The sequence below is a fragment of the Quercus robur genome, chromosome 10 (assembly GCF_932294415.1).
Source record: "Quercus robur chromosome 10, dhQueRobu3.1, whole genome shotgun sequence".
NCBI lineage: Eukaryota > Viridiplantae > Streptophyta > Magnoliopsida > Fagales > Fagaceae > Quercus > Quercus robur.
This window is the reverse complement of record NC_065543.1, coordinates 35,183,791-35,205,970: the sequence shown is the minus strand read 5'-3', so window position 1 is coordinate 35,205,970 and position 22,180 is coordinate 35,183,791. Positions and strand designations below refer to the sequence as shown.

General features: G+C 34.7%; 2 protein-coding genes across 4 annotated transcripts; one reads left to right on the top strand and one right to left on the bottom strand.

The window, feature by feature from the left end:
• The first annotated feature begins 942 nt into the window (after window positions 1-942).
• On the top strand, window positions 943-2,654 carry LOC126702521 (transcription factor MYBS1). Its single transcript, XM_050401237.1, has 2 exons — window positions 943-1,426; window positions 1,927-2,654. Exons 1-2 carry the CDS (start codon window positions 1,014-1,016, stop codon window positions 2,396-2,398), a joined length of 885 nt encoding a protein of 294 aa, XP_050257194.1. The 5' UTR covers window positions 943-1,013; the 3' UTR covers window positions 2,399-2,654.
• Window positions 2,655-4,209: 1,555 nt separating this feature from the next.
• LOC126704444 (histone deacetylase 15) lies at window positions 4,210-22,180 on the bottom strand. 3 transcript variants are annotated; one of them, XM_050403467.1, is made up of 18 exons: window positions 22,013-22,180; window positions 17,994-18,309; window positions 17,124-17,300; window positions 16,697-16,811; window positions 14,271-14,347; window positions 13,168-13,243; window positions 12,943-13,007; window positions 11,916-11,971; window positions 11,154-11,277; window positions 10,918-11,043; window positions 10,642-10,692; window positions 9,475-9,543; window positions 8,391-8,499; window positions 6,374-6,453; window positions 5,946-6,028; window positions 5,814-5,859; window positions 4,813-4,981; window positions 4,210-4,540 (listed from the first exon to the last, which is right to left on the bottom strand). In XM_050403467.1, exons 2-18 carry the CDS (start codon window positions 18,276-18,278, stop codon window positions 4,419-4,421), a joined length of 1,830 nt encoding a protein of 609 aa, XP_050259424.1. In that variant the 5' UTR covers window positions 18,279-18,309; window positions 22,013-22,180; the 3' UTR covers window positions 4,210-4,418. The 3 variants fall into 3 exon arrangements, with proteins under 3 accessions (XP_050259424.1, XP_050259425.1, XP_050259426.1); XM_050403468.1 differs by having other exon boundaries at window positions 17,994-18,280; window positions 22,013-22,169; XM_050403469.1 differs by lacking the exon at window positions 22,013-22,180 and having other exon boundaries at window positions 17,994-18,318.

Sequence of the window (22,180 nt, the reverse complement as noted above, 5' to 3'; positions counted from 1 at the left end):
ACTTTTTTTTTTCTCATAAAAACTTTCTTTAAATAGATTATTAACTAGTGCCCTAAGGACACTCGTTAGCATTTTCCTATTAATAATTACCCTAAAAATATCCGTTATAGGTATTTCCCTAGTGATGGTTGATTGGGATCTTTCCCAAATAGTCAAGAAATGAACCTAACATCATGCTATCTCCTGGTGATTCTTTGCAGGACTTTTGCTTGAGGACATCTTTCCCATGGTTGTGTGAGAATGTTGTATTGTAGGGCAATTAATGTAAATTGTAGTGTAAATTGTAAGGATGTGAATTTTAGATGTCTTCATTAGAAATATTAAAAAATGTCAACTAGTTGAACTATAAAACTCTTTGTTACTATTATTATTTAATTATAGTATTTAAACAACAATTGAATCGTTTTAAACTAGTGACATATTTCAAATCGAGGGTTAAAATTTTTCATTTATGTTATAACTATCAAATTATAAAAGATATATACAATTATGTTCCGAAAGACTTCAAACATGTCTTCGTTACAATGATTAGGAATTCATGATGGAATTTCACAAGCGCGTAAGTCGAAATCGGATTGTAAAGGAGCGTGGTTGTGACCACATGTGATGATGGTAATTTGAAAGATTCTTTGGGCCTCCTCTCTCCAATTTACATACTCCATGATTGCAAATGTCTCACTAGCAAGTGAAAAAAGATATTAGTCACAAGAATTTTCTTTTTCTTTTTCTTTTTTTTTTAAGAAGGAAATGAATGAACATGACAAAGAACCCATCCATTTTGATTCCAAAGGTGGTCCTTCAAAAATTGATTGTTTTGACAACAACCTCACTCCTTATCCTACACACATATTCTGTCCCAGTCCCCCTTATCCTACGCACCCCCCCTTTCTATTCCATTTTCTTTTCTCTTTTCTTTTTTTTTTTTCTCCCTGTATAACTAATAAATGAATTGAACCCATTAATAATTTCAACATTTTTCATACTCATAACTTGTCCACTTGCATACCTACACCATGTCAAGTGAAATAATTTGGAGCAAAGAAGAAGAGAAAACTTTTGAAAATGCCATTGCTATGCATTGGGTGGATGAGGACTGTAAAGAGCAATGGGAGAAGATTGCTTCAATGGTCCCTAGCAAAACTATGGATGAGTTAAAGCAACACTACCAGTTGCTGGTGGAGGATGTAAGTGCAATAGAGGCTGGACATATACCACTTCCTAACTATGTGGGAGAGGAAGCATCATCTTCAAACAAAGACTGTCATGGCTTTTCTGGTGCCATGGCTTCGGATAAGAGATCAAATTGTGGTTTTGGAAGTGGGTTTTCAGGGTTGGGACATGACTCAACCGGGCATGGTGGGAAAGGAGGGTCCAGGTCAGAGCAAGAACGAAGAAAAGGGATTCCATGGACAGAAGAAGAACATAGGTATTGTTCCATGTCTTTGAATTTATGTTTATTTTAAGTCAACTCTACTACCTTGTGTGATTTTAGTGACAAGCTTCATCTCTACTCAGTTGTGAAATTAAAGATATCAAATGACGTAACACTTTGTACATTTTTAAATTTAGAAAATAAATCTAAGCTATGAAATAGATTTTCTCTGTTTCAAATGAAATGGATAGCATTATATTATGTAAAGTGAGACTTAGTGCATTTACTCATATTAATTAGATTTGAAAGTATATAAAAGTTTAAATATCATTGCTTTCATAGGGTATTTTATTAATTTATATATAATACCATCAACAAACTTACTAATTCACTGTGAGGGCTAGTGAATACTTTAATCTGATTATTATCATTGAGTTCTTAATAATTGGAAATGATATTAATGTTCTTTGGGGAATTATATGTGAATTATAAAGAAGCTATGATTATATTAGTATATAGTAGACTTTGACACTAGCCTGCTATTGGTTTTTTAGGTTGTTTCTACTTGGTCTTGACAAGTTTGGGAAGGGGGATTGGAGAAGCATTTCAAGAAACTTTGTCATTTCCAGGACTCCCACACAAGTGGCTAGCCATGCCCAAAAGTACTTCATTCGCTTGAACTCAATGAATAGAGATAGGAGGAGATCAAGTATCCATGACATTACTAGCGTGAATAATGGAGATGCCGCTTCTCATCAGGCACCAATTACTGGCCAACAGACCAACATGAACCCATCAAGTGTAGCCACTATAGGACCACCAGTGAAGCATAGGGCTCAGCCACATATGCCTGGTTTAGGCATGTATGGAACGTCGGTTGGACACCCGGTCGCTGCTCCTCCGATGCATATGGCATCAGCTGTTGGGACTCCTGTCATGCTTCCTCCAGGACATCATCCCCATTCACATCCTCCCTATGTTATGCCAGTTGCTTACCCAATGGCTCCTCCGCCAATGCACCAATAACATTCCCTCTAAGCAAAATTTTAGGTTACCCTTCGAAGGAAGTGGGTTGTGAAAGGGAAAAACACGTTTGTATAGGATTTTTTTTAATAATAAGTTGGGGAGGAGATATTTGAACCTGAGTTCTTCTTTATGGGAGAACTAAGTAATACTATTGAACTACAAGACTTTTGACGCATAGGAGACTAGTTCACTAAGAACACAAAACTACTTTGTTGTACTAAATTCTAATCAAATTAAGTTTGATAGATTATTCCTACTTTGTTGCATTCATATTGTATATATACCATAGAGATTTTTGCTAGTTACGGCCTTCAACAACTCTTTGGACTTAGATGTAAACCGTGAAGGAACATCTTTATTTGCATTCAAATTACTTGTGTTTATTATTCTTTTAATAAAATTAAAAATAAAACCAAGAACAAACAAAACACCTTTTGAGGAACCTACATAAATGAAAAATCTCTACATGCAAGCATGCCAAATCTCAACATGCAAGTATGTGCAAATTAGAAAGTACCGAAGTTTTAATTCAAGATACCTAAACAAGATCTTTCACAACTCATGCATTATAATGTAGAGCACCGCATGTGATTCTTTGACACAAAGGTAGTAGTCAGGTACTATAAGTCTATAACCCTTTTTTTTGGTGCATACTGATAGTGCAATACATGCCATTAGCCATCTTCAATAAGAAATTATACAAAAAAATGTAACCAAGAATAACATTTTCTTCCCCAAAATACTCCTGACACAGCAATGCAATTTCACAATCAGTAGCTAAATGGATTGCTAGATACTTTCTTTTTTCTTATTTTATACTATTCAATAGAAATTTTTTCAAAAAATCCAGTTCGTGCAGATTCTTTCCCCAACTAAAGAAGAGATCTTGCTGAAATTGCCATATATAAAATTTGGTACAATTTGTAAGTAACTGACTTGTTTCTCAAAAAAAGATATGAATCGTGTTCAATATCATTTGATTGAATAGTTGACACAGCGACTTGTTGTTTGAAGAAACCATCCACTTCAATTGGTATTTTCTCACGAAAAGCAAAAATGAGATAACCAATCCAGTCTTTCACTAAGTTTTCAGCAACTAAAAAAATATATTTATTAGATAATTTCATTATAACATTTATATATTATTATTTATAAATATTATAACTTTTATATATTATTTTGATAAAAAAAAAAAATTTAAATCGGAAAGACATTATCTGTTATTATGTCCAAGACAAAGTGAACCGAGTCTAAGAGCAATTGCATTTCTTTCCCACGCTTTATCCAATCTTCATTTGTAGTTTTGTATCAGGCCCAAGGTTTTTTTTTTTTTTTTTTTTTTTTGTGTGTGTTGGGGGGGGGGGGGGGGGGGGGAGAGACCAACTTCCCAGTATAAGCATGGAGCACGGTTGTCTCATTCAATGCAGTATACAATAGACAATACTTGAATTATTTTTCTCCTTTATTCAGAACAATTTAGGCCCATTTGGATTGAGGAGGAAGGAGAGGGAGTAAAAGAGAGTAGAGTAAAATTGGCTAAAAATAAGCTAATTTTGGGTCAAAGTTACTCTACTTTGCTCTACTCTTCTTCCTTCCCCCTCAATCCAAATAGACCATTAGGACTATTGATAAGTCTAGCAAAATAACAGGTCACTAAAACTCAGAGAAAGAGAAGAGAGGTATTCCCATACGCTGGATATCCCTCTCACGGTATGTAGATTCCACAAAGCTGTGAGAGTCCACACACAGTTTGAGAGAAGATGCATATTCTCAATGCATGAAATAATTATTAGAAGAGAGAAAGAGAGAGATTGAATCTAAATTGTGCTAGAGGCTGTTAATACACTTCAATAAAATCATATGGACACAGTAAGGGTGAAATCTGTTCTGAAATTAACGCCGCAAAAGCACCATACATACCTTGACAAAGGTCATGAGCATGCAAAAAATGATACTATCCTGAAACTAGATGGTTTACAAAGGTGCACAAAATTACAAGGTATGCATATAATCTACAAAATCAATCTCCGCCCCTTTGATTTACATGGAGATGCCCATTTAGGAGATGATACAACAAACTTTTCTGTCCCCATTTCCACCATAACGGTGCCACAGCCAGCCGTCTCTTTTTAATATGTTTCTCTGCAGATAAAAATAAGAACATATTAATGAGAAGCTTTAAATGATCCATTCCAAATCTTACACAGGTTCTGCAGGATGAGGAAAGAGAAACCGGGACAGGAGGGGATGGGTGTCAAATATAAGAATAAGGTACAAGGGGGAAGAGTTGTCTAGCAATAAACTCACTTTTTATGTTTATATATTTATATATAAAAATATATATATAATAAAAAATAAACCCTAAAATTGGACTATGATACTTGAATGCATTAAGAGGGCAGAGAGATCCTCACTTTTGTTTTTCAAACAGTATGTTCCCCATTGTGACTGCAAATCCGAAAATCTGGGACCCAGAGTAGGCCAGAAGTTCATCTGAATTTGAAGGACTTCCAGAACAGTTTGCACACCAGCTTTAGAAGGTAAAATATCCAAACCGCATTCAGGAATTTCACCCAGCAATACCTTTCCCATGGAAAACCACATCAGAAATGTATCACATGTATAACAACAATCTTGACATTTCAGTAGTGAAGTGACACAGAACAAACTGCCTCAAATGTTTGCAATAATATGACATCCCAAACACCTCACACTAACATCAAAAGAAATTATTGCTAATTATAAATTCTAATCAGAAAACCCAAGCAGATTGATTACCATCAGTGTAGTCAAAATTGTACTTCCCAAGTGAAGAATTTTCCCATCCTACTAATAAAAAGTTGCATCAACTCTTTATACCCAAACTTTATAGAAAGATTCTATTTCCTTCCTTTTTTTTCTTTTTTGGGGGGAGGGGTGGTTAATTAAGATTTCTATCCAATCCCTCATCATCTGAAGTTTGCAATATCACCCCAAGCTTTTCAGATTGTCAACTTGCAACATTAACCATCCAGAAGTCTCTGTTAGTATAAGTAGGTGTAAATGGGCATGAGACATCACGCCTCCACAAAAATAGATGTGTGACTCTCATGTACTTCCCACCCAAAGCGTCCAAGTCCTGCACATGACAAGCAGATCCATTGTGTTTGTAGACAGGAATGGAAGTTGGGTTGGTAGGACATTTGTGAGGCTCACGCGTATGTTACAGTGGCACAAATGATGTCGTGTGCATTTTCTGTCTACTCAAATTAAAGGATGATGAACATTGTAACAATCTACAAAGTTAGCAGTTAGCATTACACTATAATAAGAACATCAAGGGCCAAATAGAAACTTGCCCCAGAGCCAGACAGTGTAAAATGTAATAAGGTCTAACAATATATAATGCATTCCAGATACTTTGAAAAATAGTCACCTTAATGACTGCAGTAGCAGAAGACGATATAGAACGTAGATTATAGCTGCACACAATAAATTATCCAAGTTAGCATAGACGATGCAAAAGGGGCATTAATAGTGAAACCAAGTTCAAGTAGTAGCCACAAACCCCCCCTCAAGAATAACAAGCAACTTTCCACCAGAAAGGGCAGTCAACATTTGAGTCATCTGTGCATAGCCTGCAGGAGTAACCTATATAAACAAAATTACTTTATGATGTTACGATGGAATATTAACATCCAATTAAAACAATAAAATGACACCACACATTGCTGAAGTTTTATGTGTCTGTAACTTTAAGCAGTGAACTTTTAAGTCCTACAATAATGAAAAGGTCACAGATTGATAGCAAAGGACTAGTGCCATATTTGCTTAGGTTCTTCACACGGCCTTTTAATACAGCTAATTGCACACTTTCACTAGAAACACCAGAGAGAAAACCAAATGAATCTATCCATAGTGCTTATCTAATTGAATAATCTTTAAATGAAATGACTACAGATCTAAAGAATCAGTCTACCAATAAGAGAGACTTACATCACAGCATCCTAAGGGATCACCCCTTGCAGCATCAAACCCTGCTGATATGATGGTGAGATCAGGAGCAAACTCAGAGGCTGCAATAATTTCCCGTTGGAAACCGTTAATGAATTTCAGCTAATAAGCAAGTGCAGACAATTGTATCATTATACATTACAAAATGACTGTAATATACTGAACAACAAAATGAAATTATGGGAAGTCCAGTAGAACTGTATCAAGTGAAAGTTCCACCCACCATAGGAAAAATAAAAACTTGCAGAAAACGCACAAACATATATAATAAGTCCCGGATAATTTCACTTTTAATACAAAAGGAAATTATTTCAATGTAATTTCATTATTACACCAGACATTCTGCATCATAGCTTAAACAAATTAATTACAAACATAAATACTAGTGATTGAGATCAAATATTAATCTATTACATTCAGCTTTGGAAACACAAACTGGATTAAATGGTAAATCTAAGAATCCAGTGCATTTTCAGACTTTGGCACTGAATTCTTTAGATCTACCATTAATCTATTAAACCTCTAATTTTGAATTGTTTCAAGATAAGAACTTTGGCACTTGACACTTTCATCAACTCTAGAAGCATTTTTGGCTGCACTGAAAACAAAATAGATTTTTGTTCCACCATATTAAATTTGTTTGAAATGAGAAAATCAATGTGTGGAATAAATGATACAGCCTAATCTTGATCTATAGAAATCACCATTGTCTCAAGCCTTTCCACTTCATGAACCAAGTGGCAGCATTATTCCAAGAATTTCATTGACAGCCATCCAAGCCTTCACTGAATACCTCAGGATCGAATCATATGCTTCATGAATCACAATGGAATCTCATGATCAAAATGTAGAGCAAATCAGCTACCACATTATCTAACCTACACCATAACAAATAATTAAAGCGACAAAAGGTCTCCCTGTCTCAACCCTCTCTCTCTCTTGGAAAGAAACCGTCCAATGACCAGAACATCCCAATAGAGCAAAGAGGTGTCCTCAGCACAAAATCCTAACATAAATACACGAACTTTTTGGATATTTCAGAGGACCGGTTGGAAGCCAAGCCATTATTTTGACCATTCAGGCAGTATTCCATAGCAATTTCTTGGGATAGGTCATTGGTAGTCAAGCATGGTGCTCCAGTGGGTTTGCAATTTGGGTCAACTGAGTCCAAGTAACATCAGTGGTTTGATTTTGTGGTTGCTGGGTTGCTTGATTTGCAACAAGGGGGTTCGGTTGACTTGCAATGGCAACTGGGGACTTCTGGTGATTAAAGGGTCACGGCAGCAAAGTTGGGTCAACGGCTGAAGTAGTGATTGGCCGATATCTGTTGGCAATATTTTTTTTTTTTTATGGCAATATTTATTATTTTCTTTTGGGTCAACTATGTTGATTGTGGCTATCGGCTGGGTAACTTACCTATGACAATGGGTTTTGTGTTTTTATTTGGTGGTTTGGTGAGTGGGTTCAAAATCTTGCTCAAGGAATGGTTACGGGCTTCGTGGGGGTGGTAATGGGTTTAACAGTTTGTTTGGAGGTAACAGTAGCTACAGAAGGGGATTGGAGTATGTTTGATAGACTGATACTAAGTTGATGCAAAACAATTCACCAAAATAGAAAATAAGAGGGAAAACAAGGAAATAACAAGACAAATTCTAGGCTTCACCGCCAAAGAGTTCTTGGAGTCATCATGATGCGTAGAGAAACATTCTCTAATCAGAAAAAATTTAATTCTTATTCAAATTGCACTGTGCTTCAAACTATTCTGCGGTCATCCATTTAATAAGCTTCAGGGATTGCATTAAGGCACAATTATATCCTATAAAATCCTTTTTTTCTTATAGGTAATGACATCCCATAAAATCCTAAGCATTAAAGCCCAAATTCAAAGTTCAAAAGAAATCTAGAAAAATAATAAATTATGAAATAATATTGATTGTGCTCCCTCCGTCAAACAGTAGATGAATGGGAAAAAGGATAAGAAGAAAAAAATAAGATTAACCTATAGGAAGCACAACATGCTGAAAGGCAAAAACATAATCATTGTCACCAACTCCCCCACGACTCCACGGAATATTCACACAGTATCCTTCTGCCCCCATGGTACCAACCTAAAGAAATAAAAATATCATTCATGAGCACTAGTTATAGTTCAAATACCTATCAAATGGCATAATGAATATAATCCATGAAAAGATTGTAGATTGTGGATTGTAGATTGTAAACATAAACAGATAAATATAGAAATGCAAAGCTAGACAGAACAAAGGGACCCAAAAATTTGAGAACAAACAGAAGGCGTAAAAAACAAAATCCTGATGCCTGCCAAATTGGAGAGAAGAATACAGCACATTTATGCTTCAAATCATATCTGCAACTATCTTACAAAGAAAACCAAAAATAATGTGTCCAAACACAGGCATACTGCTTAGTACTAATTGTTTAATATGAATATGTATTGAGGGTTACTCCAGTTTACATACATCATCTTCATTCTGGGCATCCAAATAGAGTCAAGATTTATTAGCTCAAAAAATGTCATTCAAGGATATGTGCTACAAGTCACATGATTGCATAAATATATTCAAGAATACATGAAAGACCAGAGAATTTGGAGGAAGAAACAAGGCCCCATAAATTCATTGCCAAAGTGGTCATAATCTATCTAATTTGAGTGCCAATACAGCCACATAATGTATCTAAATTTTATAAGAACCCATCAGCTTTTAGGCTTCTGTAGGTTGGCAGTTTCTTGTTGCCACACCAAAAATAACCAAGGCATTCATTGAAATCAGAATAAAACTAGATACCAAGTAAAAGATTAATTTATAGCAGTTTTACAGAGTTTGTGAAAGAGATGGGAAAAAAATGACCATGTAATGAAAAAGATAGGATGGATGTATATTGTAAGGTTTTTTTTTTTTTTTTTTTTTTAAACTTCACCAAATAACATCACATTCCCAAACAAAAATCGTGATAAAAGTCACAAGGCTGAGTTGGCCAGCACAAGAAGTCTATTTAGTTCTGAAAGAAAATGTAAGCAATCAAGTACTTCATTTAAAAAAAAAAAAAAAGCAATCAAGTACCTCATGTGCAGCTCCAGTACCAGGATAAAACTTTCCCCCCTCGTGTCTATGCAATGATATATACAAGACCTACAAAGTTAGTCCAACTCATAAGCATTAACAAGTAAATCAATAAGTAACCAAAACAAACACATTTGAGGGCTTCTTTTATTGGTAAGTTATGGTGTGGACTGTGCACGCTAGATTTTGATACTGATGGATAATGATTGATACCATTGGACTAGATTGATGCAGATTAATTGAGCTATCAGAGGAATTTGATTGCTAATTGATTTTTATTTCCATATTTGTTGAAATTTAATTATGAGTTTATTTTCCTTCCGTTTGATGCAATTTGGAAACCCTGATTGAAGGCCCCAGGAAACACTGTTGGAGACACTTGACCACAGATTTATAAAATTTTATTGAAAATTTCTTCCAAACAAATGGTTGGTACAGACTCCAATGAAGCCGTGGTCCTGAAGCCAAGGCTTAAATTTCTGTTTCTCAACTTGGTACTGACTCCAGGGTTATATCCCTTATTTGTTACTGCCTGGTGTGGACTCTAGGCAAACCTAGGTGATGACACCGGGTTTCTATCTCTCTTTTTTTCACAGCTTGTGGCTGAGTTTAAATAGCCCTAGGTGTGGACTCCTCCTACTCTTTTTTTTTTTTTTTTGTTCTTCTTGTTTCCCCAAACAAAAGTCCCCATTTAAGAGTACATAGTCCTGCATCAAGCTGCAAAAGCACTAGATAGATTTTAAACCTGCAACCTCAACCACCCTCCACTTTGCTCATACAAGGGCTCACGGATCACATTTGAGGTATTCCAAAAAATAAAAAACAATAAAAGCATTTAAATGGAAACAGAAGGGGGACAATTAGTTTAGTGCATCCTTCCACTGTTTACGATACAATTTTTTATCACATTGACCCATTGTTGGGACAAACTATCTAGTTAAAACATTCATGAACTTTGTAATATCAATGGCTCCTATTACCAATGTAAAAGCTTCCTAAGAGCTATAATGCAGAAGAATGAATTGGCTTACTCTTCTTTCAAACTACATAAGTGACATCACCGACACCTTACCACCTCCTCCAGAAAATTATTTCATTGAAAATGGAATAGTGCATTTAAAAGTTGATGTGCATAGTTAGATCCAATTCAATTATTATGAAGCTCACCGATTTGTTCTGGTCAAATATCTCCTGTGTACCATTCCCATGGTGAACATCCTGTGGGAAGAGGAAAAGAGACAAAAGAAAGAAATTAGCTTGCAGTTTAATAATTCAATGCTAATAAAAATATTAAAAAAACAAAATAATTATAGAGATGATCACAGTTAAAGTAATTATTATTATTTATTTATAAAAAATAAATAAAGTACTAATTTTTTGTTAAGTATATTATGTAAAAAACAAACTTCAAAAGCATCAAGATAAGTTAAGAGTATACATTACCCAATCAACAATTAGCACTTTCTTAGCTCCTGCAACCTGAGCTGCTAATGCTGCAACTGCTGCATTATTGTGGAGGCAAAACCCCATTGCCTGTCTTACCCCAGCATGATGACCAGGAGGCCGAACCTTACCCATAAAACAATAATCGACTTCAGAATGAATAGTGTTTGCAAGAGTTCCCCGTCACTTCAATAACACTTAAAACAACCTATATTTAAGTTGCAGATTTGCCATACCAGAGCAAAACCATTTTTGGCACGCCCAGAAAAGATTGCTGTAGCAAGATCAGCACATAAGCCTGCTGCAAGCCGGGCAGCACATGCTGAATGCTCATTGGCATATGTGTCAGGAGTGAAATAACTGCAATCACATATAATTAATCAACCACAAACCCAATTTCAAGTCAAGATCCGTCAGCATCCAAATCTATGGTTGGATGTATTTTATTCTGGATAGTTTCTATAAAAAGGGGTGGGGGAAGGAAGATTGCTATTTGTAAGGGGTTTTGAATTTTGAGTGTTGGTATCAACAAAAAAAGGGGTTCAACTCTAGGTTTTCTTTGCTTTCATGCTTCCTCAGATTCATTATTCCTTTTCCATGGAACATATGTTTAGTTAATAATATTTAATTACTCCATCAGCTTTCTTTTCTCTTATCTACATCCTTTTTTCTAAATATTAATAGCCCTTCTTATCAAATGCAGGAAGGTCCTCCACAATGCCTCAAAAGAGATCTTATATTTATGCTTAAAAAGTTAAGGAATATACCATATTTCTTTTCATTCCTAAACTTAGCATGCTTACACCATCTTGGAGCATGTGAACTAGGCCAGTCAAGATCAACTTAAATCCAGACAATCTTACAGTGCAAGCATGTCAATGTGTGTACACAAACAAAAGCAAAAACAAAAAAACAAAACAAAAACAAACAAACAAAAAAAAAAAAAAAAGGAAGAAAAAAGGTTGATAGAGAAATGAAAGCCTGCATAATTAACATACCTAGACAGAAGATGACTTGTAAGTTCAACAGCTTCAATATGCTCCAAGGAATGGACCTTTAATTCCAAAATGTAAAACCATTAATTAAAAGGAACTAAAATTTATATAAAAAAAAAAAAAAAAAAACTAAGATATAATTTTTATGTTTTGTTTCAAAACAACAGAAAACAAATTAGCTAGTAAAATCTGCTTATTATATTTATTATTATCATGGCAGCACAAAAGAAAAGTCTTCCATAGAAGTCAATGAGCTCTGGCTCAAATGGGACTTCCTCCACCATGAAGGGTAAGGTTCTTGGGTACAAAACCGAATTTTTTGTGTGTTTGTGAGACTTACCAATAATAAAATGTAGCCAATGAACTCCAGCTCAAATGGCACCTCCCCCACAGAGCAAAGGGTAAGGTTCTTGGGTTCAAAACCGAATTTTTTGTGTGTTTGTGTGACTTACCAATAATATGAGTAGCCAATGAGCTCCAGCTCAAATGGCACCTTCTCCCTTTGTTGGTTACCGGTTCAAAACCCACTAGGTGTGTATAATAATAACTAACCAATCAATAAGTAATACATCTTCCATAGAGTCATTTCAAAGCATAAGACCTTAGACATTCCATGATTTCAAATATCAACTAAGATACCTTTTTGTTGGTCCCACACATTTCCAACCAATTTCAGATAAAAACCCCTGTTGTCATCCACAGAAATAATATTGGCAGGCAGATAATAACTCCATCTTCAAATGGCTCCAAAATAATGGTTGGCCACTTCTTCTTTTTTTGATATGTAAGAAATAATTTATTAAACAAGGCTGCTTCATGCAAGGATGTGTACTAATTAATAAACTTCAATGATAGAAAAAACAGATACAAAAAGACTGAAGCACACAGGACGCATACTAGGGAAAGCAAGAGAACAAGCAAAACTATGAAGTATAAAGACTACATCTATCAGGCAAATCAGACAAAGAAGAAAAAAAGAAAACACCCGACACATTTGAAGTCTTCTTGTGTGTAATGGGTGGTCACTTACCTTTTTAAGTTCTTCTTGTGTAATTTCTCTTGCAGAAATGGGATAGCATCTTCCTGGGAATATACCTGCACAGGTTAACATTTGCCAATTGGTTATCAATCTAATGATGGAGAGGTAGAAAACTTACTGCACTGGAGTCAAGGTATAATGAAAACTTGATAATTTTCAAATATCAACTCAAATAAAATCCCTGATTCAAAGAAAATTTAGAGCAAAGGTGAATACCAGCTGTAGCAAGGCTAGCAGAAATAGCTCGCAGACGATCTGGTCTTTCTGGATGTGGATGTGACTTCATTTCAACCTACTCTAGCATAGCAAACACCCAAAAGAAATAATTACATAGAGTTTCACATAGACAGCAACAAGCAGTGTTGCAAATTGTAATGCCAATATCACAAATTGAAGTATCACATGAAGAACATAGTGCATCAAAGTTATTCTGATTGATTGTGCAGACAAGGAGTTAGAAAATTCCTTTCTGTAACTGCAACACTTTATTTGTACTTGTCTTTATGGAACATAGAATTTCTTCCTAATTTTTTTTTTTTTTTTTTAAATTAAGTCTTCCCAGCCAGAGATTATAACTAACGTAGATCTAAAATAACCCTTTGCTACGAAATAATTTCAACCTGATATTTCAATACAGAACTCTTTCTGGATTCTGAGGTCCATGCCCAAATCTGTAGCACTGCTTTACCTCTGACAAATTTTGACAATTACACCATACCATGTGCTATTATTGAACTCACACATGCATCCAACCCAACACACCCTTACAACAACCAAAGAACATCATTGCCAGAAACAATCAATTATGCACAACATAACACCAAATGTAAAGTTATGCACAAAAGACCCAAATCAACTATTCTTAGTCCTACCTTCATCCATTAAATTCCTTCATTACAAGTACATATTACATCCCTTATACTTCCTCAAATTTCTTGGAAAAACTTCCTAATAATTTCCATCATATAAGTGTTAGAAAAAGTACCTAATATAGACCTTGAGATTTCTCTTAATGTAGACAGTAGATTAGATGTAAACCATATCATAAAATAATGATCAAAAAAATGTATTAAAATTGAAGTGAGAATATGATATCAATCACTTTAGAAAGTAATATAATGCAGGAGTCCTGCATCACAATATGAGAAATAGAAATTCAAATTTAATTTTCATATTCAAGACACTTAAATATATAAGGACAAATTAAAAGCAAAGCACAGCAAAGCAATAAACACAAAAGAAAATAAAAGCTTTATACATGAGAAAACCTAAGTAACATAAAGGGGTTCAGGGAGAGATGTAGAAAAGCAGCGCCATACTTCTGAGTGTAGCAACATTCTCTCATCAAAACCTACTGCTGTGGAACTATTCAAGGTTGAAATTGGGCAGCCCAAGTCTACATAGACACAAATAAAAGACACTGAATTACTAAGAAGAGTTTCCAAAACAGCACAAATATATTTGTACATATGACAATATCTAACATAAAACCCATCAATAGTTTCATCTTAATTGTAGAAAGAATATATATAAACGTCACTCCAAGTGATTCAACAAAAAAATGTAAGATATCAAAACATTATAAAACTAAGAATCAAGACATAGAGAGAACTCATCCAACTGCAGTTTTAATTGAGACTCAAAGTCTTTAAGGAATTCTACCCAGCTTTTATTAATCGATTTGCTTGATAAGGTTGCATTACAGAATACAAGAGGCCTGAACAAGTACCAAATCTGCAAGTTCATATTAACAGAATCTTCTCGATTGGGTTGACATCACTTGTACTATTAACTTAATGACATGAAGATCAAGTAGGTTCAAAAGGATTGCAAATGGATGGGAAAAATTTATAATTATACACACACACACACAGAAAAACACTAGACTTATCTCAGTTTCTACATGTGGAGAGACAAAGAGTCAATAGTAGACCTTGATATAGATTGGTGAAAAATGAATGCCTATGTTGAGTAGAAGATCAGATAGCACAGAAGTTTGGATTTCAGGTATAAGGTATATAAGTAATAAGCCATAGGATATTCATGAGCATTGTGAAATCTGAACATCATTGCCACATCATCTCACATTTATTTAATATTATTTTCTATTGAGATTACAAAAATTAGGCACGCTCAATATTGAAACACATACAGTGTTGGTAAATGCATCAAGCTCACTTAAGAGGTTAGGCCTTTTGGAGCCTAGGTGCAGCATATGCATGCACCCAATTGAAGTAAATTAAAGCGCACACTTTTGAAACTCATGTATAATAACCTTCAATAAAAAGATTCATAACATATAATGAAAAAAGGTAATAAACTCAAAATGGTAATATATTTAGCCTATTAGCTCAAATGGATAGTACAATAGAACAAAGTTTGTGAGTTTAAACCTTGCACAAGCTATTTCTAACTTCTTAAAAATTTTCGTATGGTAAATTTGAAAACAATTGTCAAGGGACAATATGATAATCTAGTCCCACAAAGTTTAAACACAACATATTATGTTATTCTCTAGTGCTTTATAAAAATCACAACTATAATAGTTATGTTGAAAATGAAATATATGGTGCAATAAAATATATCCAAAAGGCAAAGACCAAAAAGCACCAGGATGATAGCTTATTCTTATTTCTGTCTTTTGATATATTTAAACTTTGCACAAGTTATTTCTAACTTCTTAAAAATATTCATATAGTAAATTTGAAAACAACTGTAAAGGGACAAGATGATAATCTAGTCACACAAAGTTTAAACATAACATATTATGTTATTCTCTAGTGCTTTATAAAAATACACAACTATAATAGTTATGTTCAAAATGAAATATATGGTGCAATAAAATATAAACAAAAGGCAAAGACCAAAAAGCACCAAAATGACAACTTATCCTTATTTCTGTCTTTTGATATATATATTTTTTAAATGTTTGTGTAGTACAACACCTTAAGAATAGTATTTTTATAGCAAATCAATGGTCCACTCAAGCATTTAATTTTATTAATTCTTAATGATTCATATATTGTTTAGCAAAAAAATAAATAAGCATGCATGGGCATGTTTTATGCTTCCTCAAAAAGCACTTGAGAAGCATTCCTAAGGCGTGCTTAATTAAACAAGCTTCACTTCAGCCAAGTGAAGTGCTTAGACCTCAGAGCTTTGGGCTTTAAGCTAGCCTAAGCATGCTTTTACCAACGATACATGTACAAAAACTTAAGATATGTTTTAACAAAAAAATAAAAAATAAAAAAGGTTATAGTTTCGCATTACCAAATTAGGCACCTTCCATCTTGTTTACATTGAGAATGTTGATTATGGAAGGAAATTAATTCCTACAGTATAATGACATTTGTGTAGTCCTCATTATTTATATTAAACTATACCGTCCATCTTGGAATGCCACTTTGTAAGCAAAATTTTAAACTGTTCCTATGTGATTTTACAGCTTCTATTTTGTAACGCCATCACCAGGCTTTCACACATTTACCTTGAACCATATCAAGGGGCCTAAAACATCTACACCCACCTAAAAAGGTACAGAACAACAAACCTACATCTGCATGATTCGAATTATAGGTAAACAAATTTGAATGCCTAATCACACTACTTCTAAGAAACCAATTGCCTTTGTGATAAGATAGCTGCAAGAAGATAAGAAGCATCATACACGACATTTACAGAGAAATTTTCTCAAATCAATGATAACCATGTCAGACAAACCAGATTGCCAATCATATGAACCTACCTCTGTGTCTTTCTTTAATTTCTGACTCAACCTCAGCAGAACCTACATCTTGTGAAAAGGGGGAAGCAAAAAACCCATGTCTAAGGATTCCAGATTCTTTATGTTCCCCACAAATCTGCATGGAAAAGATAGCACTAAAATTCATTCATAGTCATAGACAACCACACCTCCTTAGAATTTAAAAATTTTCCATTATCAATTGAAAACCATCTCGGTTTTTTTTTTTTTTTTTTAAGGTAAATATGACTGAAACTCACCCAAAAACATATCTCTGTATTGGACAAGAACCAAACAAAAGAAGGAAAAACATAATTTTTTTACATGTAAAGAAGTTTAACACCTTTAATCTTCACCAAAACTAATTATTATAAAAATAATAATAATAACAACAACTATATCTAAAAAGAAGCATAAAGCTTAAGCATACATCACAATGGATGGTGTCATCAAGGTTAACCATTGTACAATTGGTGCAGAACCACTTCTTAATTTCTACACGCTCTTGTGCAGGCTCCCAGTCACTATCATCATCCTCATCATCAAAGAGATCTTGGTTGTTATACATATCTTGGAAAGTCATTTCTTTCTGCTGCCTTGCTTTTTTCTACAAGGAAATCCCAATGTCATTTGCAAATTCAGAAGTTTTAAAGAAAGAAATTACTATCAAAAGCAACTAAACTGATGGAGGAATTTGGTGAAAGGGAGGGTTGTTACTAAGCTGCTTAGAGAAAAGAAAGAAAAACTAGCTCTTCAAGAAACACACTCTTGGAATAATACATCACAAGTAGAGATTTCTAGAATTCAAATTCAACTAGTTACAACGAGGGCAGCCTTGCTTATTTATAGTTACATAAGCAAGCTGCTGATTGGCTAGGAAGTCAGTTACAAGAACCTACCATGTGGCTGCCATATGATTGGCCAAGGCCTAACAAACTTCTCTAACTAACTGATCTGATAGACTATTGTGCTTATCACTAATTACCTATCAGCTAACTAACTTTCTGTTACAAGTGATAAAGGCTATTACAAGTAATAGGAACCACTTATCATACAACATAAGCACTAGGGCTGATTTCTGTTACAAGTGATAAAGGCTATTACAAGTAATGGGAACTACTTATCATACACATCATAAAAACTAATGCTGATGTAAGAAACTAATGATTGAACTTGCTGGACAGTAACAAGTGGTACACAGCTTCCTCTAAATGAACCACATCATAAACCCTGGGGAAGGGGGAATGAAGAGGCATCTAAATTTCTTACATTGAGTAAATTATCCTCATTTTCCACTTACATGAATAACATCAGGCTGCATGTTTGCATTAAGATTGTCTGAAGCATCTCTAGTGGATATTCCTGATCTATTAACTTCCCCATCATTTTCATCATAACAAGGTTGAGAACTGGTTCCATTGGACCCCAAGTTTCTACATCTTCCGTTACGGCCTTGACGTGGATTTTGGTCACTTTGTTTGTGAAGACTGTTCTCAGCCTCCCTATTTGTCAAACGACTCATTTGAACTGTTTCTCTTACCATGTTGGATGGAGAGTTCACATGATGATTTTCTGCCAGAATCATTCCTTCATCAAGATCCCAATCATCAGCAATACTGTTGAATGACATGGGGAACATACTTAACAGCAGGGACATAACATAAAGAATAATGGACATAGAGAAGGAACTGATTAAGAAACATAAAATAATGTAAGCAAGAAAGAAAAAAAAAATTAAAAGGAAAAAATATTACTACTAACATAAATCAATCCAGGTGTATCATATATGGCACTGAAAAATATTATAAGAGTTCTTTATAAGGATTGAACTAACATAGATGGCCTGGCCACCCTAATTTAGATTTGACATGTACGATGCCCCCCTTTTTCTCAAAAATTTTTTATTTTTTATTTTTTATAAAGGGACCCAATGAGCTATACCTCAAATGACGCCTCTTCCTCTTGTAAGAGCAATGTCAAGGGTGAGATCCACTAGGTGCATGTACAATTACCAATATTAATTTTTTTTTTTTAAATAAATAAATAAGCAACCTTTATAAAGGGAAAATAAAATTTAAACAAAGTTGCTTGTAAAGTAGCATTTTTCCAGCTCATGGGCAGGGAAACTGAACTAGAAGTATTGAAACTTAGCAGAAATGTCATACCAAAATAATTAAACAAGAAGCTTTTTTTTATAAGGAGAAAAAGATTTTTTTTTTTTTTTAAGACCTTAAAATCAGCTATGGAGTTGCAACTAGTAAAACCCCATCACAGGACCAATCAAACAAGGATCTACCAAATGAAGCTAGCAGTTGTTCACCAAATGCTCCAAATCCTCAAAAGTAAGACAATTTCGCTCTCTATACAGTGTCCACATCAAACACAAGAGTATGAGATCCCATATATCCAAAGATTGCTTACAATCCAATTTCTCCAACCAAATACAAGATCAATGACCTTCTCCAGTACTGCCCACTTAATATCAAAAGAGCTAAAGACAAAACTCCACAATTCCCATGCAAGTACAATTTATAAATAAATGATCCACCTTCTCCCCACTACATCAACACAAACAACACCAACCTATCAACGTGTAACCTTCTTAATGAGATTTTCACAAGTAAGGATCTTCCCCCATGTTGTCCAAACAAAGAATGAGACCCTCTTAGGGACCTTAAGAAACCAGATACTCTTCCATGGAAAAGGCACTGCACAAGTACCCCGTAGTGCATTGTAGTATGAACAGACAGTAAAAACACCACTCCCCTTCAAACTATAGCTTAGTCTATCACAACTCTCTTTCCTAGGGGTATTAGAATGAAGGAGAATGAGAAAAGCAATCACTGAGTCTAATTTCCAATAATTAAAATCTCTTTAAAAATTGACATTCCAACAACTCATTTCCCCTGCCATCTGGCTACTCAACATATCACATACCTGTGGAACAAAGTGGGAATACCTCCTTCAAAGAATGACCCCCACACCAGGTGTCCTGCCAAAACTGTAGGTGATGACCATCTCCTACATCAAAAACCACATATTGCAAAAACCCATCCCACCTCGTCCAAATGCTTTTCCACAAGCTACATCCATGTCTCCCTCGAGCCAATTATGAAGTCCTCCCTCCCCATTTCTCCCCATACTTCGTAGCAATTAACCATCCCCATAAATGGGTGTCTTCCAACCCAAAGCGCCAAAGCCATTTTCCCCAATAAATCTTGATTGGAAGTGCTTATCTTCCTTACACCCAACCCACCATTAGCAGTTGGAGAACCATATCCCACTCCCACCAAAATGGTATTTGTAAGGGCGCAATTTGAATCTTGAGCCCAAAAGTTGAAAGTCTCTAGGTCCAAAAAGCCTAATACATTGAATTTGTAGAAAGTAGGTTAGAAAACTAGGTTCTAATGAGTTGGGTAGTAATATAGTGGATTCAAATAACAATAAAGTAAAAATAAACTGGTTTTATCTAAAGAAAATCGTCCTTGGTACAGTCCGAGGAGATCAGTTATTGTATATATTTCTTGAAGTTGATTACAAGTACAAATCTTATTGCTACAGTATTTCTTTCTCAAATCTCCGAACCCCTTCTCTCAGGGCCTCCCCTCTATTTTGTACCCTCTTCCTCCTTTCATATCTGCCCTCCACGTGTAGATTAGATTATTGGTGTTGATCCTTATCATATCAGCACCTTCCTGAAGTCTTTGGGGAATAGCTGTAAGGCTGAAAACTACTGTTCAGGTATCACTTTTTCATTAATGCGGTCAGAGAGTTAGCTACAGAGCATTCAATGCAGTGGTAGCATCTTTCCCTTAGATATTTTATAGCCTCCCTCTGTCCTGTTCCTTCCTGATACTTATCCTCAACAGTGAAATTGTCCGAAACGTTTCTCTTGATGGCAGCCGCACCTTCTGACCTCGGCTTTGCTCAATCGAGGAAGCATTCCTCCTCAGTCCGCCCTCTTAGAAAATCATGATCAGACCTTACCTCCTCACTCACTAACACGAATTCTTATGACTGTGTTTACCCATTCTCAGACTACTTAATGTCCTCGAATTGGGTCCCAACCCAATATATACATAGATATATACCACTGGGCTTATCAACCCTATAGTATTTAAACTCCTCACCAAAACCCCCCACAAGAAATTTCTTAACTATCTCTCCAACATGTTCACCACAGACCAATACACTAATTGGATTAGGCAGGATTTGAACATAGGTCCTTTACTCAACCACAAGGAACTTTACTAGTCAAGTTAATAGGGACCCATGTAACTAAACAACAATTTTTTTTTTTTTTTAATTAAGTTTCTGAGCCTTCTTCTGAGAATAAAAAACACAGTGATCTGGTTTAATGATATGCATATCCTCAATCTCCCTCAATGGCGAGAACCATTAGCTAGTCCAACTTTCCCAAATTTTTTTCTTCTTTCATACACTTAATCAGAAATTAATCCTATAGTGATTAATTTTTTGTTTCTTTTGTTATTTTTTGTTTCTTTTCTCTTTTTTCACTATCGTGAACTTTTTTTTTTTTTTTTTTTGAGAGAGAGAGAGAGTTTCAACATATGACGTTCACTCCTAATGATAGCAATTTTATCGTCATACCAAGACACCAATTGGTTTTTGGTGTAAACAGGATTAAATCTCAGAGCTCTTATTCAACTATCAAAAACATTATCCATTGAGCTAACTAAAACCCATAGCGTTTTTTTCCTGCTATTCCTTTTTCAATAATATTTTCTTTCTTACCAATCAAAAAAAAAAAAGTATTCACTCCAGCAAATAATAAGCACTATAATATCAATTTTCATTAGATTTCTTTGTATAAATTTTTGGCTTTGTTTTCTGAGTTGAATTTTTATACTCCATCCATTATCACATATTTTCCAACATTTTAAACAAAACTATTGATTGTACTGTTCCAATTGTATACATCCTGTGTTCTTGACATCGGTTCTCCTTTTTAATCAATAAACATTGCTATTTATCAAAAAAAAAAAAAAAAAGTACTAAAAAAACTAATTTTTAACACTACCCAGTAAAAAAAAAAAAAAAAAACATGTTTTGACTTTGCATGTGCGTGTGCCAAAAGCCTAAAACCCCACTCAAAAAACAAAACCCAGAAAATAGAAATTAAAAAAAAAAAAAAAGAGCAAAGCAGAAGCAAAAGCAAGCCCTAACTACATGACGTATATATGGGCATTGTTAGAGATGAAAGAAAATAAATATAATAAATTAAGGAGCAATGGGAAATGAGAGAAGGGAAGAGAAATTTCAATGGAAGAAGGAAAAGATGGGTATTGACAAAGTTACCTTGGGAGTAGGGGAAAATGGGGAAGGGTTTTTGCTTCAGTCCGATGTACAGAGAAAGAGGAGAAGACGGAGGTTGCGACTTGCGATTTGCGACCTACTAAAGCCAACTACTATACTAATAAAGAATCCTTAAAAAGAGTTGTGTGACGTGTCGCGTGTTTTGTGTGA

Coding starts and splice junctions, on each gene's coding strand:
- LOC126702521 (XM_050401237.1), top strand. CDS start 1,014: ATGTCAAGTGAAATAATTTGGAGCAAAGAAGAAGAGAAAACTTTTGAA. Junction 1,427..1,926: donor TGGACAGAAGAAGAACATAG/GTATTGTTCCAT, acceptor TTGGTTTTTTAG/GTTGTTTCTACTTGGTCTTG.
- LOC126704444 (XM_050403467.1), bottom strand. CDS start 18,278: ATGATTCTGGCAGAAAATCATCATGTGAACTCTCCATCCAACATGGTA. Junction 16,812..17,123: donor ATGACACCATCCATTGTGAT/GTATGCTTAAGC, acceptor TTTTCCATGCAG/ATTTGTGGGGAACATAAAGA. Junction 11,972..12,942: donor CACAAGAAGAACTTAAAAAG/GTAAGTGACCAC, acceptor TTGGAATTAAAG/GTCCATTCCTTGGAGCATAT.